Source organism: Electrophorus electricus, chromosome 18, assembly GCF_013358815.1.
Source record: "Electrophorus electricus isolate fEleEle1 chromosome 18, fEleEle1.pri, whole genome shotgun sequence".
NCBI lineage: Eukaryota > Metazoa > Chordata > Actinopteri > Gymnotiformes > Gymnotidae > Electrophorus > Electrophorus electricus.
In genome coordinates this window covers 526675-550385 of record NC_049552.1, presented here as the reverse complement: position 1 = coordinate 550385, position 23711 = coordinate 526675, and the positions used below count along the sequence as shown (strand labels likewise).

At 48.8% G+C, this 23711-nt stretch overlaps 4 protein-coding genes across 4 annotated transcripts; all 4 read left to right on the top strand.

Moving 5' to 3' along the window:
* Nucleotides 1-1552: 1552 nt before the first annotated feature.
* Nucleotides 1553-6661, top strand: znf131 (zinc finger protein 131). Its single transcript, XM_027027636.2, is given in 8 exon segments — nt 1553-1655; nt 2413-2555; nt 3410-3511; nt 3614-3758; nt 4038-4696; nt 4888-5018; nt 5142-5470; nt 5472-6661. Coding segments are annotated over 7 exon segments (1674 nt in total). The 5' UTR covers nt 1553-1655; nt 2413-2428; the 3' UTR covers nt 5653-6661.
* A 1281-nt stretch (nt 6662-7942) lies between these two features.
* Nucleotides 7943-13818, top strand: nim1k (NIM1 serine/threonine protein kinase). Its single transcript, XM_027027638.2, is given in 6 exon segments — nt 7943-8031; nt 9975-10036; nt 10697-11112; nt 11733-12001; nt 12381-12711; nt 12714-13818. Coding segments are annotated over 4 exon segments (1320 nt in total). The 5' UTR covers nt 7943-8031; nt 9975-10036; nt 10697-10814; the 3' UTR covers nt 13136-13818.
* Nucleotides 13819-13953: 135 nt separating this feature from the next.
* creb3l3l (cAMP responsive element binding protein 3-like 3 like) lies at nt 13954-18198 on the top strand. Its single transcript, XM_027027637.2, has 10 exons — nt 13954-14063; nt 14917-15057; nt 15394-15742; nt 15901-15998; nt 16085-16177; nt 16245-16351; nt 16613-16681; nt 16857-16941; nt 17469-17559; nt 17727-18198. Exons 2-10 carry the CDS (start codon nt 14917-14919, stop codon nt 18104-18106), a joined length of 1413 nt encoding a protein of 470 aa, XP_026883438.1. The 5' UTR covers nt 13954-14063; the 3' UTR covers nt 18107-18198.
* A 3451-nt stretch (nt 18199-21649) lies between these two features.
* On the top strand, nt 21650-23076 carry gadd45ga (growth arrest and DNA-damage-inducible, gamma a). The gene is made up of 4 exons (XM_027027639.2): nt 21650-21766; nt 21870-21971; nt 22080-22290; nt 22385-23076. Exons 1-4 carry the CDS (start codon nt 21714-21716, stop codon nt 22496-22498), a joined length of 480 nt encoding a protein of 159 aa, XP_026883440.1. The 5' UTR covers nt 21650-21713; the 3' UTR covers nt 22499-23076.
* Nucleotides 23077-23711: the final 635 nt, after the last annotated feature.

The window sequence follows — 23711 nt, the reverse complement described above, 5'->3', positions numbered from 1 at the left end:
GGAGTCCCATATATCATTTATAATAATTATAGAATAACTACAGAAGTCTAGTAGTCCACTACATGACTTATAATAATGATACAATAACTATAGAAATCTAGGCATCTCCTACAATACTTATAATAACTATAGAATAAATACAGAAGTCTAGGAATCACCTACATCACTTATAATAATGATAGAATTACTATAGAAGTCTAGGAGTCCCATATATCATTTATAATAATTATAGAATAACTACAGAAGTCTAGTAGTCCACTACATGACTTATAATAATGATACAATAACTATAGAAATCTAGGCATCTCCTACAATACTTATAATAACTATAGAATAAATACAGAAGTCTAGGAGTGCCCTACATTACTTATAATAATTATAGAATAATATAGAATTCTAGGAGTCCCCTACATCACATATAAAAATGATAGAATAACTATAGAAGTCTAGGAGTCCCCCACATGACTTATAATAATTATAGAATAATATAGAATTTGAGGAGGCCCATACATCACTTATAATAATGATAGAATAATATAGAATTCTAGAAGTCCCCCACATCACTTTTAATAATGACATAATAAATATAGAAGCCTAGGAGTCCCCTACATCATTAATAATAATTATAGAATACTATAGAACTCTAGGAGCCACCTACATCACTTATGAAAATTATAAAATAACTATAGAAGTCTAGTAGTCCCCTACATCACTTATAACAATTATAGACTATAGAAGTCTAGCAGTCCCCTTTATCACTTATAATTATAAAATAATATAGAATTCTAGGAGACTCCTACATCACTTAGAATCATGATAGAATAACTGTAGAAGTCTAGGAGTCCCCTAAGTCACTTATAATAATTATATTATTACTATAGAACTCTAGTAGTCCCCTAAATCACTTATAATAATTATAGAATAACAATAGAAGTCTAGTAGTCCCCTACATCACTTGTAATAATTTTAGAATATCTATCGAAGTCTAGGAGTCCCCCACATGACTTATAATAATTATATTATTACTAAAGAATTCTAGGAGACCCCTACATCACTTATAATAATCAAGAATTACTACAGAAATCTAGTAGTCCCCTAAATCACTTATCATAATTACAGAATAACTACAGAAGTCTAGGAGTCCCCTACATCACTTAAAACAATGATAGAATATCTATAGAAGTCAAGGAGTCTCTTACATCACTTTTAATAATGATAGAATAGCTATAGAAGTTTAGAAGTCCCCTACATCACTTGTAATAATGATAGAATTACTACAGAAATCTAGGAGTCCCTTACATCACTTATAATAATTATAGAATAATATAGAATTCTAGGAGTCCCCTACATCACTTGGATTGACTTAATAAAAAAAAAGATGATTAAGGAAGTTAGTTATCTAAACCTTTATGAGGAAGTGCTAAAGAAGTTCATTTCTTTCATTTCTATCCTAGCTCGACAAGATAACCTTGTTGTTGTTAAGCGCTGCTCAGCAACCACGACCCATCATCCCCACTCGACTGGACTTCTGGGAGTTGCAGGCCTGCGCTAAACGCGCCCGCCCTTTTCCGACCATCGACGCAGAGAGCTCGGGGACAGCAGCGCGAGCTGGACACGCACAAACAACCTCGTTCAGCCGTGGAGTGTCGAACAAGGTGGGCTCGCACGGGGGCGTAATTAAATGCTCGTTCGCGTGCCTGTTTTCAATCGATAAAATGTCTGATTTGTACATTTTAATGCGCGATTTGATGACGTAACAACAATGGTCAAATAACAAATGGCGAATGCGCGCCTGGCTAGGCCCCGTGGCAGCCCGCCGCACGAGCTTTAACGGGCCTGGTCGCGTGTCCCGTGACCGTACGGGGCTTTAGGGACGGTACACGGCGTGTGGGTTCTGCTTGACGTCGCGGGACACACGCGTCCTGCTCCCTGGCACGCTGAGCTGTCTGCTCGCGCTAGCTACCCAGCTAACCCGCCTGGCGTTTACAGTGATCCGCGCGGGCGGCCGGGCGTGCGTGCGCGCGTGCCGGCCATGCACGCGTACCGTGCGTGCTGGCGAACTGCGTGGACTCTGCGTGGCGTGTTTGGCGGGGGAGACTCTCCAATGACCACCACACCAAGCGTGCACCCGCCGGTAAACGAGACGGTTTAGTTGACTACTGCACCGCACGCGACACTTTATAGAGCCCGTTCAGGTTCCGCTGTTTGTCTGCGCGACAGCTATGACGCTTTTAAATGGCTGCTGAGTGCTTTGGTGTTACAGAAACTGATGTCGTTTTGTGGTTTAATGACAGCTAACTGTGTCTAATTGGCTTAATTCTCCTGGACTAGGGCAATGCGCGAGCCGGCTGAGGCTGTACGCACGCATCCGTCTCGTTCACCCCACCTAACGGTAGTTTGTGGCTCGCGCAGGGACGGGGATACAACCATGACGGAGGCGGCGGGCGCCGGAGACTCCGCGCACGAGTTTCCAGCCCATTACAAAGTCATGCTGGATAAACTGAACGAGCAGCGGCAATTGGACCAGTTCACCGACATCACGCTGATTGTCGACGGTAAGCGCGCACTGTCCACGTCTCGTGCTGAACCTCAAACCATCTCGGCTGCTTGGTTTCCTGGATTGCGCTCTGCGCGTGGAGGTGAATTCTGGCGTCTCGTACACTCATGCAGGGCGTTTCTGAGGAACTCTGTCTGGATTAGCAGATGTAAGACTAGCTAGTAGCTAGACACGGGATGGCTAGAGCTTTGTTCTGTGTGTCCCACTGAAATCCTCGCTGTGAGGTTCATATCTGAAGGTACGTCGTGACCTAACCCTGAGTTAGGGTTAAGAGGTTCCTCTCTGTCCACCATTCCTGCTGGCTGGTCCCGTGTCTAGTGAAGTGCACCTCCTGGTTATCAGTGAGCAAGACCTTCACTTCCAAACAGCTACCGTGTGCATCAGTTTGGACGGGTGCATGAATCTCCAGGAGCTCAGAACCTCAGTGTTTGTGAGAGTTGTACATCTCCAGCCTTACAGGAGCTCAGAACGTCAATGTTTGTCTTCAATGAGACACAGGGGAGAGTATTTTGGACCACAGTGATTATGACGTGACCATGTATCATGAGTCACAAGTCAGGACTGATCAATAGGAGTCGAGGTACCATTTCAACAGAATCATCGTGTTCTTCTCAGAGTAAAAACCGCTTATTCAGTTGAGGGGTGTGATGATTAGCTAAGGAGCTGGTGTGGAGCAAGGACTGTGCTACAGTGTTATGGGCAGACTCATTACAATCAGATGTCAGAGCTACAGTAGGTAATACTCTGTCCAGGACTCCAGTTCTGCTTAAACGTCCTGCTCTGGTGTTTAAGTATTTTTGTTTGAAGTATTTTGTGAGTGTTACCTGAAGGCTGGTGTTCTCTTTCCTGCAGGGCACCAGTTCAGAGCCCACAAAGCTGTGCTGGCGGCCTGCAGTCAGTTCTTCCACAAGTTCTTCCAAGATTTTACTCAGGAGCCGCTGGTGGAGATCGAAGGTGCGTGCTGGGCAATGATGAGAGGAGCAGCAACACGTTGTATGGGTGGATCCATTTCCCATCATGCATGTGTCCTCTACTGTCCCTGATGTGTTTGGACAGGTGTGAGCAACACGGCGTTCCGTCACCTGATGGAGTTCACTTACACGGCGATGCTAGCGGTGCACGGGGAGGAGGAGGTGACTGATGTCTGGAGAGCTGCAGAGTACCTTCAGATGCAGGAGGCCATCAAAGCCTTAAACAACAGGTAACACTCTCACACTGCTGCCGTGGGGCGGGGCTAACCACCCACTCAGTCGGGTGTGTTACACACACGGAATTAGTCTGGGTGAGGGTAACATACCTGTCAGACTGACCAGACACACTGGAGAGAGACGTGACAGGGAAAAGTGATGGAGATGTAACCAAAACGGGTTCAGTTGATCTTAAATACAAATAATGTAGTTTGGAGGTAAACTAACGTGAAGGCGTTAAAGGAATATTCAGTCTGTAGGTACCATGCAGCTTATGCGAAATCTTCACGCAGGATGAACGGAGTCACCACATTAAGTACAGCCCAGGTGCATGCTGGGAAGAGCAAAGCCAAGAAAAGGAAGATCGCAGAGACTTCCAACGTGATCACGGAGACACTGCCGTCGGCGGACACGGAAACGGTGGAGATTGAGGTGGAGGTTGGTGAGGAGACTCTGGAGGTGCAGGAGGACGTCCTGGAGGAGGTGGTGGACGCGGCCGGAGGAACTCCGCAGTCTTCCTCGGACGACTCAGCCTTGGCTCTGCTCGCTGACATCACCAGCAAGTACCAGCAGGGGGAGCAGGTGGTGCATGTTGTGAAGAGGGGCGAGGAGGAGGCATTGGTGGCTGCCAGGACGCTGGAGGGCATGGAGCTGGTGGAGGTGCAGCTGGACATGTTCCGCTGTGACAGGTGTGAGCGCAGCTTCAAGCTCTTCTACCACCTGAAGCAGCACATGAAGACGCATGCAGCCGGTCTGGAGAAGCCCTTCGTGTGTAAGCACTGTGGGAAGACGTACGCGCGTGAAGGAGCCCTCAAACAGCACCTTAGCAGCTACCACTTCGACGCAGAAGAACAGTCACGCAGGCAGAAGAAAAAGGTGCACGTCTGTGTGTACTGCAACAAGGAGTTCGACCACTTCGGGCACTTTAAAGAACACCTGAGAAAACACACAGGTGGGAATCAAATCAGGTTGTTTATTGCCATTATAACAGTACAGCATAACAAGGTGTGTGTGTGTGTGTGGCGGCGGGTAGAGAGAGCAAGCATTGGTTTTTGCAAAGTAAACGTGTCTAGCTCTGTTGTGTTGTGACTTCCTCTTCCTGTCCTGTGTGTCATGACTTTCTCTTCCCCTTCATGTGTGCAGGTGAGAAGCCGTTTGAGTGTCCTGACTGTCACGAGCGCTTTGCTAGGAACAGCACGCTCAAGTGCCACATGTCCGCCTGCCAAAACGGATCAGGAGCCAAGAAGGGACGCAAGAAGCTCTACGAGTGTCAGGTAGGCCGGGCGGGCGCACTGGGCACACCGCTGTGATCTGACCCTCACCCTGACCTTTACCCTAACCTTTACCTTTATCCTGACCCTCACCTTGACCCTGACTCTTCGTCTGTGGTTCTTCAGGTGTGTAACGAGGTCTTTAACAGTTGGGAGCAGTTCAAGGACCACCTGGTGATCCACACGGGCGACAAGCCCAACCACTGCACCTTCTGTGACCAGTGGTTCACGCAGCCGCGCGACCTGAGTGATCATCTGCATGAGCAGCACGGCTTCCAGGAGGAACTGGTGATGGCGGACTCCACCACCGTGCTGGCCGTGGCCGGGGTGGAGGAGGGCGAGGACAGGCTGGTGCTACATGACGGCATGCGGGTGGAGCACGTCACCGTGGAGCCGGTGGACGTGGTGACCGTCGAGGAGGCCGTGGTGTTGGAGGAGGGGTCAGCACTGCAGGCTCCGCCCTCGGGGGGTGGGCGAAGGGGAGGCGGTGTTGATAGAGGTGGAGGAGGCGGGGCTAAAAGAGCAGACGGTGGAGGTCCAGCTGGAGCATGTGATGGAGGTGCAGCCTGTGGACTCAGACTCACATGGACAAGAGCACACAACAGAGGAGCAGAAGGTTCAGGGTGTGGCTGTATGAAAACTCTGCCCTGGGGGCGTGGCTCCTGGCATTGGCGTAGAAAATGAACTGTGATATTTATTTATGAAGTAAGTTCTCTGAAGGAACCGTGTTGGGACGGCAGGCGGGCGTCTGCGTTGGGGGCAGCAACATCCTGTTTCATGTTGGGCTGTTTGGTTCTTTGGTTTTTTGGTTTTTTAAGAATTTGCTTGGAAACCTTGTTGAGAAGACGCATGTTAATTCAGTTGATTTGGTGAGAACTTATTTTGAACATGTAGAAACTGCACAAGAACGCCTCTACTCAGAACGTTAATTTAAGGAAATAAAATATGTTTGCTAGGCGGGGCGGAAAAGTACATATTTTTGTAAGAACTGAGATTTTTGTCTGTATATTGCAGAGTGTTGCTGTTCTACGCTTGTGTCTGAATGAGCATAAGGGCTCAAGCAGAGGTACACAGGATTCAGACGGGTGGAGCTGATGGGTGGGGCCGTCCCCTACAGTTGTGGTGAGGGGTGGAGCTGATGGGTGGAGCCGTCCCCTACAGCTGTGGTGAGGGGTGGAGCCGTCCCCTACAGCTGTGGTGAGGGGTGGAGCCGTCCCCTACAGCTGTGGTGAGGGGGTGGAGCCGTCCCCTACAGCTGTGGTGAGGGGTGGAGCCGTCCCCTACAGCTGTGGTGAGGGGTGGAGCCGTCCCCTACAGCTGTGGTGAGGGGTGGAGCCGTCCCCTACAGCTGTGGTGAGGGGTGGAGCCGTCCCCTACTGCTGTGGTGAGGGGTGGAGCCGTCCCCTACAGCTGTGGTGAGGGGTGGAGCCGTCCCCTACAGCTGTGGTGAGGGGTGGAGCCGTCCCCTACAGCTGTGGTGACTAACACCCAATGTCCTGCTACGTCTGCTGACCTACTAGGATCAACCTCTCTCTCTCTCTAATGGATATTCAGTTTTCTGGATTTTCAGAATTCTGTCTGTCTGTGTTTTTCACTATATGAAATTGTTATTAATTTGTACAGAGCAATAAAATGCCAAAACAGCACCATCTCTGGTGGGTCTTTATATGTTCATATAAGGTTTGTATATTGTCTCTGAATAGATAATGTCACTGTACTGCTGCGCTCCCTTCACTGGCTTCCAGGTGCTGGCTGCATCAGATTTAAAACATTGATGTTTGCTTACAAAGCCAAAAATGGACCAGCCCCTTCATACATGAGGTCAATGGTCAAAGCCTGATCTGTACCTCGAGTACTTCTAAGCTCAATTATGGGTCGGCCTGAAATACATTGCTTCAGGTCTGATGGAAGGCATGTGTCAAGACTATTTTCTGTCCTGGCTCCCAGATGGTATAATGAACTTCCACTTGCTGTCCAGACAGCAGAGCCTCTTGCAGTCTTCAAACACAGACTGAAGGCCCATCTATTCGTGGAATATTTAAAATGACAACTGACCCAGCTCCTATATTGACTGACTAAACTAGTACTTATTGTAGGGATTTGTTTATTACAGTAATGCTGTCTAACAAACTTTAGTACTTATTGTTTATTATGCTTATCATTGTTTAAGAGAGACCTCATGTATTTTGTACTTCTAGGTATCAGCAGTGATCCCTGTATTTCTACAGTATTCTAGTTCATTGGTATATTGGACTCTAACCTACTGTACTGTATTAGGATGTATTCTATGGGTAAATGACAGCATATTTGTAAGTTGCTCTGGATAAGTGTCTGCTAAATGCTGTAAATGTAAATCATATAATTATGGACTTTAAAAGGATATTTTAACAATGATGTTAGTTACACAAAGTGTGGTAGACACCTTTAAAGTAAGCATTCTAGGTGAGGTGGGTTTCCTGGACATATTTCAATCAAGGACTAAACTAATGCGGCGAGCATATCCATCAAGCCAACGCTGACACCTCCAGGCCACGAGGTGTCGGTGTAACGGCAGCGTCTGCAGGGTGTGCAGGGTTGAACTGGGGGGTTGCACACGAGCGGTACCCAACGCGCGGGCAGTGTTGAGTAGCGGTGGCGCTCGTGACACCACAGCCCCCCCCCCCCCCCCGAGGCCCCTGATTGGCCGGATGGTTACTCAGTCATCCGCCTTTTCCGTTGCTGGAATGCTCGCTCGCGCTACTAAACCTCGTTCACAGCGCGAGATGAGACAGCATGCTTCGCCGTTGGGGGTCGGCAGGATGATCCCGCGCCCGTTCCGTTCAGAAAGGTAGGACGCACCTGCAGACGCCGAGTTTGTTATCGCGAGACTGAACGTTGACTCGCGATTAACCGGGTTAGCGGCAAACGCGAGAGCGCGCCTGTCACAGTGTTTAAATGCTACGTGTCGCGTCTGTTGTTCATGTTGAGAATCTTGCAAATCGTCTCGTGCCGCACGTCGTACGGGAGTCGTGGGTCGGTAAGTGTCCTCGAGCGCGACGCTTCCTCCGAGCTGTCCCGCGCGGCGGCTCAATTGTGTTCGCGTGCCGTTATGTTCCAGCGCGCACCAGCGGTCATGCTGCCCAAACGCAGTCGGTCAGATGCAGTTGCACGCGAGGACCGAGCGGTTACCGGAGGCTCCCAGGTGTCGGGAAGCACGCGCGTCTCCGCGCGGCCTATGGCCCGGACCGTTTGTAATTCGGTTGCTGGGCGACGTGCTGAACATCTGAGCCGACTTTGGTGTCTAAATGGTCGGAGACTCGCAGCAACTTTGATCGGTCCTCGGCGCGAGCACACGACGCACGCGTGAGTAGTGAGATGAAAGGTTCTTTTGAAGCCTTTGGATGAACGGAGACAATGAAGCGGACAGCTGTGTGCGGTCCTAACGGGAGACGGAGGCGCGCGCCATGGCGGGGGTTTGTAGCTGCTGCACAGGTCAACTCAAAGCACGCACGCAGGTTGCACCTGCCGCTACAATAAGGACTTTAACAGAGTTCAGTCACTACAGTTTGTCGAAACCCGATTGAATCTGTTTTCATGTACGAATTATGTAATTGGCTGGTTGAAGGGGGTATTAACTTTAAAAGAAATGATGTGCAACTGTGCGTTTTGGCTGATGAAGAGGTGTGTGTGTTTAACAAAAGATCTTTTCTGAGGCTGCAGTGTTTAGCTGCACTGTGTGTTCACCTCTCTTGAGCGTGTTGGAGTTGTGTGTAAAGCAGTGAGGGAAAGGGCCTCTACCGGTCTCTCTCATCTGTCATTCCTCTGAAAGTCTTGTTCAGTATGGTGTAGTGTGCACATTCTTCAGCAGGGGCGTTGTTTGTTGTTTATGGTACAATATGTGTGTAAACTGTATCACGGCAGCAGTAATTCACATGGCCCACTGCACAGGTGTTTGTCCAGTTTAAACAGGAAGTTCATATCTGCATAATCAGAGACATGAAAATGGCTGAAGTGTGTTTCCAGACTGGTGGTGATAACCTGATGTATAACATTTGTAACCTAGAAACTTGACTAATCTGGATAGGTTTATGGTATAGAGGAAGACTGCTTTTGACTGATGTTCCTAACAGCCAGTCATTAGTGCCTGGATGTTTAGTGATGAACTGAGCTTGTTCTTACACGACTGTTTGGGGGCTTTCTAGATGACATAATCAACCTTTCAGGGCAGTTCATTAAATCTGTCTGCAAGTCAGCTGTGATGTCAGCAAGGTACCTTGGCGTGTGTGTGTGTGTGTGTGCGCGTGCGTGTGTGTTTATATATACACAGCACATAGTCCCAATAGAGTGTAAGTTATGTATGCATGGCACATGGTCCCAAATGGGTAACCTCAGGAGCCCTGCATGCTGTTTACTTAAAAAGGGTCCTCACTTACTGTCCGTGTGTGTTTGTGCGTGCGTGTGTGTGAGATAGTGAGTATTCATAAGGGCCTTTGATTTTTGGTGCCTTGGGTGATTGAACAGAACATGTGAAGGATCAAAGTGTAGAAATGGAACAAGAGGTCCTTCACATCCTGTCTGAGCTCCACTGAGCTGTCAGATCTGCACAGCGCTGGCACAGGCGTGCGCTTGGACTATCATTAGTAACCCATGACTCAGAAACTCAGTGTAAGTACAGATTGAGAGATACACAGGCACACACATGCACCTACACACCCAATGAGAGAGAGTGAGTTCAGGAAGTCATTCATGTCACTCTTTATGTACTAGTCCAATTTCAGGACTGTCCGATGCAAAATGTGTCTGCTGACTTGCAGATTTAATGAACTCCTGACAGGTGAGAAGTTGATTGTCCTTTTGAACCCACAAACAGCATTTTTACATTCTGGGTAACAGCCTGTCTGTGTCCATGCATGAACTCAGCTAAGACGATGGGTCATGAGAGGGCGCCCTAATATCTGTCCATCTCTCTCTCTCTCTCAGGACAGACGGATGAGTATTGGCTGTAGGACTGACGTGTCCTGGTTGATGAACGGGGTCCCATGGTGAGGAAGCTGATCTGGCCGTGCGGGATGCTTCCCTGAGCACCAGGAAACAGCCAGTCCTGCCTCTGCTTATAGCTAGGGGGGTGGGGCTGGCTAAGGGGCACTTAGATCAGATGTAGGAAGGGGGGTGGGACTGTCCTGGGGTAAGAGAACTCTCACGCTCCTGGTACCCCTGTGACCTTTCTCTCACACACACACACACACACACACACACACACACACACACAGTTCTTTATGCTGAGAGAGGAGCGGCTTTGAGTTGAGATGATGAGATGGATCCCCTCTTTCAGGATGAGTGTAGCAGTTTGTGTGCACATCTGAAGGAGAGCGAGAGGTTCCTACTACTGCAGTAAAGAAACCAAGCATGGTCCACTAAGTACACTCCAGACATCACACAGTACAGGCTGTTAGTAGTTACAGACATCATACAGTACAGTGTGATGCTTCGGGTTGTATTTCAAATTTAATTCTATAACCTTGTATATTTAAAAAAAAAAAAAAAAAAGCATAATTTGCTCTTATTTTCCACTTATGTTTGTGCACGTTTGAACATGACCCCTCATGCCATGTTGGTCATCTCCTGCTGAAAGTGATTCTTTACGTGATTGGAGCTTGAGCTTTTCTGTGACATGACTGTCCTGTATTTGCTCTTTGTGGCAGGATTTGAAGAAACAGCACAAAAACAACCATGTGCGTTTGCATTCCCTGCCTCCAGATGGCACCTTAGTCCCAGCTCTCCTGCCATGATGTAAACCCCCCCCGGTGGCCACCTGGCGGGATGACAGCTGTGTACCCAGCCGCCTGGCGTGCTGGCGAGGCCTCGGTTACGGCCCCGGGCGCTCAGCGCTACGCCCGCTGGGCTCGGCAGGATAGTTCAGACGTCTGTACGGACGATGAGGTCATGCAGGGTCGTAAGGTCACCCCGCTGGAGAAGCTCAATCTGGACATGTGTCAGGACGAGAGCGTGGTGCGTGAGCTGGCCGTGGGACGACGCATCGGCCTCTACAAGGTGCGCGGCGAGATCGGCTGTGGAAACTTCTCCCAGGTGAAGCTGGGCATCCACGCCCTGACGAGAGGTACGGGCCTCGGTGGGAGGGGCTTGCTGACATGGGCGTTGCCCTCAGACGCAGATCGATGGGTTTGTTTGGCTGTAGAGTTCATCAGAGTTCAGAGTGCCTGAAGGTGCTTGATGGATAAGAGGCTGTCCATCACAGCAAGTCCTGCTGACCCTGCCCTGATCCTACAGCAGTTCCTACTGACCAGGTTTCCTGTCCCCCTCTACAGTGTCCCTAAACACTTTGACCCTTGTGCAAGTGTTTGTGTGTCCCTGGCCTCTGCAGACAGGACACTGATGTGCTCATGAAGACTCCCTCATCTTGGAGTGTTTTGGTGTCTACTGGTCCTGGTTATGAGTTACGATATGAGTTATGATGAGAGATTTCCTGATTTACATTCTTTCACACTGGTATGACTGCCATGGCCTAAATATTTAAACCATTGAAATTAAAATGAGTTAATATATTTGTTAATCTGCCTGACCTTATTGTTTCTGTATAAATCAATTATCCACTGAGAGGTTTCTGTTTACAAACAGCTTGTTTTAGAAGTGGCCTCTCAGCAGTGAAACAAATACAGATGTCGGATATTGTCGGAACTCCGGAGAGACTCTTCTGTTAATGCTTACTGTCCTCCACAGACAAAGTGGCCATTAAAATCCTGGACAAGACCAAGCTGGACCAGAAAACCCAGAAGCTGCTGTCCCGCGAGATCTCCAGTATGGAGAAGCTCCACCACCCCAACATCATCCGCCTGTACGAGGTGGTGGAGACGCTGACCCGCCTCCACCTAGTCATGGAATACGCGAGCGGAGGCGAGCTGTACACCAAGATCACCACGGAAGGGAAACTGTCCGACATCGACAGCAAGATTGTCTTCTCTCAGGTCCTCTCAGCCGTCAAGCACATGGTGAGAGTTCTGCCCGACAGCCATGATGGTTTAGCCTTTAGCTGATGTGTGTCAGTGTTGGGACAGGATCTGCATCACCGTTTCCCCTTTTCACTTTCATATTTACCTGTGTGCATTAATAGTGTTCTTTTAGTGTATTGTCTGTATTTCTCTTCTCCTAGTGCTGTAGTGTCTGATTGCTGATCTCTTTTAGTCCACACACTTCTGCACACCCGGCATAGTCTTTTAGGACTAGATTACGGCATAGTCTTTTAGGACTAGATTATGACTAGATTACGCATTCTCCAGTCTGCAAAAACTTTTTTTACATTTATTTTTTTTTTGAGTACTTTTAAGTATTTCACAAAAATGTTCCAAAAATATTTTTCATGTCTTCCAGCACGACAACCAGGTCATCCACCGGGATCTGAAGGCGGAGAACGTCTTTTACTCCTGTAGCACGTGTGTGAAGGTGGGGGACTTTGGCTTCAGCACACACAGCCCTCGAGAACAGACGCTCAGCACGTTCTGTGGCTCACCTCCGTACGCCGCCCCCGAGCTGTTCCGCGACCAGCACTACGTGGGCGTGTACGTGGACGTGTGGGCGCTGGGCGTTCTGCTGTTCTTCATGGTGACGGGTACGATGCCCTTCCGTGCTGACACTGTCGCTAAGCTGAAGCGCTGCATCCTGGAGGGCACGTACACGGTGCCCGCCTGGGTGCCCGAGCCGTGCGGCGCGTGATCCGGGGCATCCTGCGGCCCCAGCCGGCCGAGCGCTGTGGCCTGGAGGAGGTGATGCGCTGCGATTGGCTGCTCTCCGTCGACTTCCCCCACGCCACAGAGCCCTTCCGCCTGGATCCACTGCACCTCGCCGAGGTGGCGCCTTCTGAGCTGGAGGAAGAGGAGGGCGAGGTGAAGGACGCGCTGGAGAAGCTGGGCATCACAACGGAGCACATCCGCAACAACCAGGGCAGAGATTGCAGGAGCGCCATCACGGGCATCTACCGCATTCTCCTTCACCGGGCGCACAAGCGGCGCGCCGTGGAGAGCATGCCCGTTGTCACGCATGTCGTAAATGCCACGGAGGTGAAAAAGGAACCGCTAAGGGCCTACAGGAGACTGAAGCACACATCCAAACTCTGCGTCGTTCTGTGACGCGTAAAACGCATTTTAAAATGAAAACATCAGCCTGTGTGAGGATGAAAGAAGGGACGTGTGTGTGTGTGTGTGTGTGTGTGTGTGTGTGTGTGTGTGTGTGGTGTGGTGTGTGTGTGTGTGTGTGTGTGTGTGTGTGTGTGTGTGTGTGTGTGTGTGTGAGAAGGCCTTCCGTTGCCTCTTAGATACAGTCAGGAACTTTGCACTTATGTACGTTCAGGTCATGTATGTTCATAACATAGTTTACGCTGCATAGTCGAAATATTTATTTTTAAAGAATAACTGATTCTATAGATTGCGTCTCTGCTGTGGTTGACACTTTATTGACACGGTCAGCAGCACTAAGACGTGTGGGGAAATGTGGAATTGCCTCTAATGAACGTAAAATTGCACTTCAGCAAAAAAATGTTTATCTTCATTGTTGAATTAGCATGTCTACAGGATGTCAGACATCCAGTATTTTAATTACTTTATTAGCCTCATATGTTTATGTACAAGAAACAAGTCACACTACATACAATCAGTAGCTACTTTTTCGTATTTTATTAAATTGCATTCTGCTAGTTTACAGAATTTTTCCGAGTTTAAGCCTGGGAGATAGCCTACGTAAATGCCAATTTTGGACTGTACCATAAAAATTTAAGTTAAATAAAATAAAGTAGAATTAAAAAAAAAAAAGTCTACTTTTATTCATGCACTGCAGTACACGCTGATCTTAACGACAAAAGTGCATCTAAAAAGGAGTACGCGCGCTTCTTTAAGAATACATTACCCATAACACCTTTCGAATATGTGCGCATGCGGACTCGCATGCGCCCTTTAAACATGACGGCAATTTCTGCCTCGTTGGAGGCTCGTTCCACCAGGAAGGGGACTAGAACCAGCGCGAGGGCAACGGCTCAACCGAGAATCGCCCGAGAGCGGAGAGGTAAGCGAGTGCTGTTCGTGTCCGAACCGAGAACAATAATCTAAATATTAGCTGCTTCTGTGCTAAAGCGACGTCTCTCTCCAGATTAACACAGTCGGGAACACTTTGGGCCTCACCGTGTCATTTATAACAGCTTAATTCTTACAGTTACAAACGTGAAAGAATGACGTTAAATGTCATAAACATTATAGCTGTTAATGTAAAGAATAAGAGTCCGAAGGTTTGTTTAGACGTTATACCTGATAAGAGTCCTGGTAGCAATGGATTCTGGCGCCTGTCATCTCCGTAAGGACTGTGGGTCACGTTTGTCATTTCCGTTAGGGCTGTGGGTCACGTTTGTCATCTCCGTTAGGGCTGTGGGTCACGTTTGTCATCTCCGTTAGGGCTGTGGGTCACGTTTGTCATCTCCGTAAGGACTGTGGGTCACGTTTGTCATCTCCGTTAGGACTGTGGGTCACGTTTGCAGGCTGCCTCCCCGCGCGGTCCCCTGTCCTCTTTGTTAGGCGCCTTCTTTCACCTCCTCGCGAGGGTTTCCCCGTGCTCTGTTGGCACAAATCACAACGATTATTGGTAAAAGTCCGCCCGTGCGTAATCGATAAGGGTTTTATTACACCCACACGAACGCCTCGAGGACCCTGTTGTGTTTGACAGAACCTTGACATGTGACGAGTGGGTGGGGCCTCGTCACGTGTCAGCCAATGGCGTGGGAGTTTCCACCGCTCAGTTTCTCTATTAATGATAAAGGAATTGGACTGGTCAAACTGGGCCCAAATGAAAAGGTCAAACTGGGCTTTTTTGTTGTCACGCACTTGTGTCTAGTTTGTACACGTGTGTTGTCTCCAATCGTTTCCAGATGTCGATAACCGATGAGATACCAGACGTGGACAGCGCAGACCTGTTCGGTCTCCTGTTTCACGATGAAGATCCGGGAAATAACGGCCTGTTCTTTTCTGATGGAAGTAACTTGATCGAAGACCTGCTGTCTGAGCAGGACGTGAGTACCGACACTTCCACCGTACAACCTTCTGCCCTTAAAGTGCCCGTATGACAGTCTCGCGCCATATTATGTAATTACAACCATGTTGGCAATCGGCACAATATGCACTACACTGACAATACACACTAGATGCACAGTACACACTACACACACAATACACTGCACTAATGACAAGGTTTGTCTTGAACATAGAGACCCAAAAATATTAACTTGGGAAATCTACAAACATGTAATGTAAATATTTGTAGCTCTCTGTTGTAGGTGTGTGTGTGTGTTAAAAATAAGTTATTTATCCTGTGTGGTTGGCTAAGTCCACGGGGTTGTTCTCTACAGATGCTGAATGCCATAAGTACAGACGACTTCCTGAGTAGCCTGTTGGGTGAGGATGAGCAGGGCGTGTCCCCTCTGGGCTCCTCCCACTCCCCACTGGGCAGTGACAGTGGCATCTCTGAGGACACCACGCCCCCACACTGCCAGAGCCCCCACAGCGAGACAGAGTCCGCCCACAGCCCGTCTTATGCTGAGGCATCTCCAGTGGTGGCGGATGTGGTGGAGGACATGGTGGAGTGTTTCGAGGCCCACGTGGTGCAGACAGATCACTGTTATTCCCTGCAGCAGAGCGTCTTCACTCTGGAGAGCGTCCGTTCAGAGCAGCCTGACGTCGACGTCTTCATCGACCTTGGTGAGTAGCGGTTGGCGCTAGGAGGAGCAGTGCTGACATCAAGCTGCAGACAGTTTTGAATGTCTGTGCTTGTTTGGTGATTAGTTCCGGATAAACAGAATGGGAGCAGATGTCCCTGAGAGCTGTGTGTGTGTGTGTGTGTGTGTGTGTGTTGACAGATGACCTAGAGGACAGTGTGAGTGACGACCTCTCCAGTGAGCTGCCGTGTTCTCTTAATATAGAGGAGAATGCACTGAACAGCACAGCAGAACACCAGGTAACACACACACACACCCCTGCTTTACACGTTCACCAGTTCACCAGAACTGTTCTCCTCACTGGTCGTGTGTGTGTATGTGTCAGTTCCAGCTGAGGGAGATTTCCTTGACTGAGGAGGAGAGGAGGCTACTGGCCAAGGAGGGCGTGTCCATCCCTACACACATGCCCCTCACCAAGGTAAGACCCTCCGCTGGAGTGTGTGTGTGCATGTGTGTGCATGTGTGACCGCTCTCTCGTCTGTTAGGCGGAGGAGAGAACACTGAAAAGGGTGAGGAGAAAGATCCGGAACAAACAGTCTGCTCAGGAAAGTCGCAAGAAGAAGAAGATCTATGTGGATGGACTAGAGAGCAGGTGAAACACACACACTTGTGTACACATTTGTACACACACACACACACACACACACACATACACGTACACATTTGTACACACACACACACACACACATACACACGTACACATTTGTACACACACACACACACACATACACACGTACACTTGTACACCCACTTGTACACACACACTCACGCATACACATACACACACTCAAACACACACTCACCCACACACATGATCAGAAGTGTTTGTGTGTGTGTGTGTGTGTGTTCCCAGAGTTGCCGCCTGCACAGCTCATAACCAGGAGCTTCAGAAGAAGGTTCATTTGCTTCAGAAACAGAACATGTGAGGACCAGCAAGATGGGTGTGATGTGTCTGAATGTCTGATGTGACTGAATGTCTGGAGTGTCTGAGTCTGGAGTGTGTGATGCGTCTGTAGTGTCTGAGTGTTTCATGGTCCTCCCTTTGTCTTGCTGCAGGTGTATCTGATAAAGAACACATTTCCTCTTTCTGATTTCAGGTCTCTTATTGAGCAGCTGAAGAAGCTGCAGGTGATGGTGAAGATGTCCACGATGAAGAGCACGACCACCAGCACCTGTGTGATGGTGAGGAAAGCGACCGGCAACACCTCACACGACAAAACACCACCCACTGACCATAGCCAAACACCTCACACGACAAAACACCACCCACTGATCATAGCCAAACACCTCACACGACAAAACACCACCCACTGACCATAGCCAAACACCTCACACGACCAAACACCGCCCACTGACCATAGCTAAACACCTCACATGACCAAACACCGCCCACTGACGACAGGCAAACACCTCACATGACCAAACACCACCCACTGATCATAGCCAAACACCTCACACGACAAAACACCACCCACTGACCATAGCCAAACACCTCACACAACCAAACACCGCCCACTGAAGACAGGCAAACACCTCACACGACCAAACACCACCCACTGACGGCAGCCAAACACCTCCCACTGACGGAGGCCAGACACCTCCCACTGATGACTTCTTCACATGTTGGTGGAGAGGCGGGTGGTTGGTTGGTGTGTGTGGGGAGGCGGGACCTCGTGTCTCAGTTACGTGTTTTTGTTTTTTTATTGCAGGTCTTCCTCTTGTCTTTCTGTCTCATCATCTTCCCGTCTGTCAATCCGTTTGGCAGCACAGGCCAGAAGGATGTGTATACTGCTTCTACAGGTGAGCAACACACACACACACACACACACACACACACACACACACATGCTTCTACAGGTAAGCAGTAGACGCGCACACACACACACACACACACGCACACACACACACAGTGAAGGACAGTTTAGCTGCTGGGGTTTACACTCTTGTTTCCGGTGTGTGTGTCACAGTCATTCCTCGTGCTCTGCGCTCATACCCTGCGTCTGAAGTCACCACCGCCTCCTCCAAGGAAGCTGTGGACGAGGAGCTCCATCTAGTGGCCACCGTGGAGAACAACCAGATCCTGCTGACTGGCGGCCAGAACCATACCCCAGACTACCAGCGGGTGGCGCAGTCCGACTCCGAGTCCGGCGTCAACAGTAACTCGTCAGCTGATTTTCCCAGTGGCCCACAGCCCGAGCTCCAGGCAGCAGGAGCTCTGGATGAAGAACGTGGCAGCACAGCAGCGCCCCCTGTGCCCTACGATGGGCAGAGCAAAGCTAAGGACAGCTGGATGGGACAGAACCCCACCTCTGTTATCATCCAACAGCATCACTCCGATGAGATGTAGACAAATACACGCAGGAACAAGGGACAGGGTGGAAGATCCATGTGCTGTTCTGCTCGCTCTCGCTCTCTTTCTGTCTTTATTTTATTGAACTATTGCCTGTTATGTTTAAGAAGCACTTTTCTTCACGTCCACTTGATCAGGCCTCTCTGCTCTCGGTGAGCTCAGTGAGGACAAGGGTGATGTGGCGGATCCGTACGGATCAAGTGAGCCGCTGTAGGGCGTTTGGCCTGATGACCTGATACTTCCCTTGTAGCAAGGGTATCCGTGCTCCCCTATACCACCCTAGCTTCCGGCATTCCCGCATTCCCGCTGCAGAGAAAACGCATAGTTCCCAACTCCAACCCCCTAAACCATCTGGAGGTGGAGGGACCCAAAGGGGAAACCAGTCATCTGAAGTTTTAGTGTCTTATTTTTTTTTTTTCATTTATTTATGTTGTTAATCGTGGAGTGTTTCTCTTGGAAGTGTCTCTGTTGTAAACTGTTAGGAGACCCGCCTGCTGTTACCAGTCTGCCACCAATGTGAGCCGGACTGTTAACGAGGTGTTTTATTAATATAAAGTTGTTGATTTATTTTGTTTTATAATGTTTATTGATGTTGGATAATGAAATATCTTTTATTTGCCTGTTGATTCCTCTGTGTATACAGAACATGGCTCTCAAACTGATGAAGATGAAGAACTGTGTTTTGGTTATGTACATGTTACTGGACATCCTAATTATAATAAAAGGATGAATCTTTTTGTAATGTGTGTGTGTGTGTGGGGGGGGAGTAGCTATGAATATGAAGAACAGACTTTACTCTGGTTTTTCACATTCACCTAAATGTTATAGCTGTGATAAACATCTGGAGTTATAAAAGCCCTTCTGGAGTTATAACACCCCATCTGGAGATATTATAACAGATCATCTAGAGTTATTTCAATGGCCCACCTGGAGTTATTATAACAGATCACCTAGAGTTATGATAATGGCCCATCTAGAGTTATTATTACGGGTCAGCTGGAGTTGTGTTACAACGGCCCAACTGGAGTGACTTTTTAAACAGGCTCGCTCGTGTGCTTGGATTGTAAGTGCAGGACACACTAACAGTACAGGTCAAGCACGCAGCTTGAATGACCTCTAGAAGCGTCCTTTATTGAGTCTGGATAAAAGTGTCTGCCAAATGCTGTAAATGTAAAGCTGTGGCAACAATTTAAGCAAAAAGCCTTTAAATGAGCTTTAGTAGAATTAACAATTAACTTTGCTAAAATAAACAATTCGCTTCTACTCGAAGGCCTTTGTGTTTAATCACGGACACTTTCAGGCTGTAAAAATCAACTAAGCGTTGCGTGAGAATTTCACCACGATATTGGAGAGCGTGTAAAGTCCACTAGCGACCAGCAGGTGGCGCCCACGGCCTGGGTTTGACACGAGCACGCGTCAAAGGCGGAGGTTTTCCTCGCTCATCCGTGAGTTTGGTATCCGTCCGTGAGACGGAGGTCTGCTTCTGTCGGGACTCTCGCGCATACCGACATGGTCTGCGTTGTCCTGCTAAACGCAGCGAGAACAAGCGCGCTTAGCCACGTGCTACTCTGCATTGTATTGTCTGGATTTGTTCAGCGGTATATGACTGCACGAGACCATTTAATAAGAAAAAAGCTCAGTTAACATGAACCTTTCAAGGGTTAAGGTCAGAGTTAGGGTTAGGATTAGGGTTTAGGTTTAGGTTTAGGTTTAGGTTTAGGTTTAGGGTTAGGGTTAGGGTTAGGGTTAGGGTTTAGGGTTAGGGTTAGGGTTAGGGTTAGGGTTAGAGTTAGGGTTTAGGGTTAGGGTTAGGGTTAAGGTCAGAGTTAGAGTTAGGGTTAGGGTTGGGTTAGAGTTAGGGTTTAAGGTTAGGGTTAGGGTTAAGGTCAGAGTTAGAGTTAGGGTTAGGGTTGGGTTAGAGTTAGGGTTAAGGTCAGAGTTAGGGTTAGGGTTAGGGTTGGGTTAAGGTCAGAGTTAGGGTTAGGGTTAGGGTTTAGGTTTAGGTTTAGGTTTAGGTTTAGTTTTAGGGTTAGGGTTAAGGTTAGGGTTTAGGGTTAGGGTTAGGTTAGAGTTAGGGTTAGGGTTGGGTTAGAGTTAGGGTTAGGGTTAGGGTTAAGGTCAGAGTTAGGGTTAGGGTTAGGGTTAGGGTTGGGTTAGAATTAGGGTTAGGGTTAACTGAAGAAAGAACTACCCGTGCATTTTAAAGCGTGCTCGAGTGTTTAAGCGAGGGCGCTTTTGTGTCCGAGATATTTGTGCTGCATCCTCAGAATTGTATTTTCAGTTTACAGTAAAATCATAACCATTTCACTTAAACTAGGCGACTCGTGCTTGTGAGTTTAGCATTGGTCCTGTCCCTGTATTCGTGATTCGTGCCGCCTGTAGGAGCCGGTGAACACGCACATCTCTGTCATGGTGGCCCAGTCCAACTCGTGACTCGCCCTGACAAACTGGGCCACGGGATACAGCGCTGAGCGATGTGGAGGACAGGTCGTGCTTTTCCGTCACCGCTAGGTGGCGCCTTCTTGCACGTCTTACACTGTCCTGTTTTAAATCTTACATCGTGCCGTTACTATGGTCATAACCCAGCACATCACTGCAGGTTTCCAGACAGTGATTGTTTAATCAGATTTACTGTTAGTACGGCGGGGAAACATGATTATACTCTATAATAATAGACGTGAGTTCAGTGTCCTCGTTTTCCTTAAAAGTATTAAACGTGAGAGCTGGTGTAAGGTCAGGGCCGCTGGTTATTGTGATTCCAGAAACAGCGTTGCAGTAAGACGACAAGGACCGTCACATCACAAGTTTTTATTCGGCACACGTGATCGTGATCGTGATCGTGATCGTGCTCGCGTACGCGCGCACGCACACACACACACACACACACACACACACACACACACACACACACACAGCTGCAGGCAGGTGGAACACGCGCGTTTATTATTCCCGGTTTAGCGCTTCACCGGCCATCTATAGGCACGCGCCCAAGACGTGTAAATTAGGACAGCCGCTTTACGGATGCATAACAGCGGCGCGTGCCTAACTCTCGCGGAAGAACCTCTTTTAGTCTGACAGAGATTGATGAAGGATGACAAATACTTACTGGAGGACAACAGTTCATATTAACCAGCGCTTATAAAACATGATTTTGCACATGTGGTGCTAATAAGATATTAAAGTCTGAGTTCTCAATTAGACCAAAACTCAGTTATGATAAATGATCAAAAACACATAATTACTGCTGCCTAACGGTCTAAGGCATTTCCTGACAAAACCATAACATCTGTCCTTTTGTTACTCTCACATAAACCTACAATAATGTGAGAACCAAACCATGTTTTGGAGAAGCAGAAGTCCATTCGTGCTCAGTTCATTATACCGGGGAACAAGGTGACACCCACGTGGGCTGTTTACAGTCAAGGCTTGCGCGTCACTCTCATTTGCATTCGCCCGATCTGGTAGCCAATCAGAGGTGGTATAAGCGGACGCCCCTCCCACTGCCGAGAAACTCCGGCGAGACCGTATATAATGACTGCACGCTCGCCAAGCTCAGCGCGCGGAGCTTGCCGCTTGGTACCGGAGTGTTACGTGCGCTTTAGTCATGACTTTTGAGGAATTTTGCGGACAAGACAGTGCGGCAGACACGAGCGACAGGTCAGTTCCCGCCGTCCTTTCAAAGTTGTAACGATGTCGTTATGGTGTTTAATGCTGTGTGCTCGCGACGTTTAACTAACGTGTGCTCGCGACCTTTTGCCAGGATGCGCAGCGCAGGGAGCGCGCTTGAGGAGCTGCTGGTCTCCGCGAGAAAGCAGGACTTCCTTACAGTCGGGGTGTACGAGTCTGCAAAGGTCATGAATGTGTGAGTATCTGGTCCTTTGAGCCGCGCGTGTAATGCGCTGCTGTAGAGCTCAGGGTGAAACACAGTCGCGTGCCCGTCGGCTGACTGCTTCTTTGTCTGTGTGGAAAGCGACCCGGACAGCGTGGCTTTCTGCGTGCTGGCCGCAGACGAGGAGCACGAGGGTGACATCGCGCTGCAGATCCACTTCACGCTCATACAGGCGTTCTGTTTCGACAACGGCATCAACATCGTTCGGGTTAACGACATCGCGCGCCTCTCCGACATAGTTGGGAGTGACGACACGGGCAACCCCAAGGACGCGCACTGCCTTCTCGTGACGGTGAGTGCCTGCGGGTGCTTGTTCAGCCTTTGCAGCTGCGATCTTTCTAAATGCGCTCGTATTACTCACGTGCTCTCGCGTGTCTGTCCCGCAGAATCCTGACATCGCGTCATGGAAAGACCCGGCTGTGGAAACGCTGGCGATGTTCTGCGAGGAGAGCCGCAGCGTGTACGACTGGGTGCCGACTGTCACGCTCCCGGAACGCTGAAGACAGAGCACGCTCGCGCGCCTACACGAGCCCAGCAGGAAAGCCCGTCAGACCCTCTTGAGGGGGTCCAGCGGCACGCTGCAAACCTCGCGATGTTGTGTGGATTACAGTGCAGAGCACAGAGAGACAAACCGAGCCTGTCCGCGGGCACTGGACCACGCCAAGCAAACAGACTCGGGGGAGCGGCTGTGCCGCGTGCCCTCGGCCTCCGGGCAGGGTTGGCACTCAGGTGGAGGACCAGAGACAACAGATGGAGGAGGAGGTGGTCGCAAGAAGTGCCTTCTCTGGAGAAATTTGTGGAGTGGAAGGAGGAATTGAAGCTGAAGTAAACTGAAGATATGAAGGACTTTCATTTGATTTTTATTGTCTGAATGGCACATGGGAAAGTGGTGAAGTGACCTACCGTGGACTGCAGGACTCTGTGAGTGACTGTTCTGCTCACATGCAGCTCGGTGTGGTGCCTTGTTTGGGTTCTCTGGGGTTTTGTCTGTGTTTTGTCAGGAACTCTCCAGATGTAAGTAGATAACTGAAGTGCAAAAGCAAAGTTTTGGAAACATCAAAATAAACATTTAAAATTGAAATAACTGTGTTTTCATGTGTTACGAATGCTCACGTGTGTCTGCAGCTGGAAACACAGACGTTGAAATGATGAAAATGATTACAGAGCTGAAGTAATAACAGCTTTAGCAACAGTTATGAATACGATCCCCTGCAGACAGCAAACACTGCCCAGAGAGAGAAGGAGGGAGGGAGACAGAGGTTACAACACACTAGCAGTAGACGTGCAGGGTTGGGTCGTTCTATTCACCAGCTGATCTACAGGAACAGCTGGCTCAGCTGAAAGGGCCCAGCACAGATTTACTGTGTGTGTGTGTAGCATTACAGAACAATAATGACAACATTCATTGAATTTTCCCCAAACCACTGAATATTAAATTTGATTTTTCTAAAGAAACTTTACAGAAATGCCAATAAATAAAGACAAAACATAAATTATGCCAAAATATTCAAATGAGTAGGATTTGATCTCCTAGTGAATTTGTAGGTTCACAGCTAAGTTGGACTCAGACAAGCTCCCACATGCTGGAGAGAACCTGCTCACCTGAAGGCTCTGCTTACAGGTGGAGGTGGGACACATCTGCATCATCTTCAGCGCAGCTTCTGGTCAGGAAGTTCAGGCCCAGCTAGACTGGACCTGCACACTGCAGCCTAA

What these genes read in the sequence shown, in the direction of transcription:
- creb3l3l (XM_027027637.2), top strand. Translation starts at nt 14,917, where the DNA reads ATGTCGATAACCGATGAGATACCAGACGTGGACAGCGCAGACCTGTTC. An exon ending in ACAGCACAGCAGAACACCAG is followed by an intron (nt 15,999 to 16,084) that starts GTAACACACACA and finishes TGTATGTGTCAG; the next exon opens with TTCCAGCTGAGGGAGATTTC. An exon ending in CACACATGCCCCTCACCAAG is followed by an intron (nt 16,178 to 16,244) that starts GTAAGACCCTCC and finishes CTCGTCTGTTAG; the next exon opens with GCGGAGGAGAGAACACTGAA.
- gadd45ga (XM_027027639.2), top strand. Translation starts at nt 21,714, where the DNA reads ATGACTTTTGAGGAATTTTGCGGACAAGACAGTGCGGCAGACACGAGC. An exon ending in GCGGCAGACACGAGCGACAG is followed by an intron (nt 21,767 to 21,869) that starts GTCAGTTCCCGC and finishes ACCTTTTGCCAG; the next exon opens with GATGCGCAGCGCAGGGAGCG. An exon ending in CGCACTGCCTTCTCGTGACG is followed by an intron (nt 22,291 to 22,384) that starts GTGAGTGCCTGC and finishes TCTGTCCCGCAG; the next exon opens with AATCCTGACATCGCGTCATG.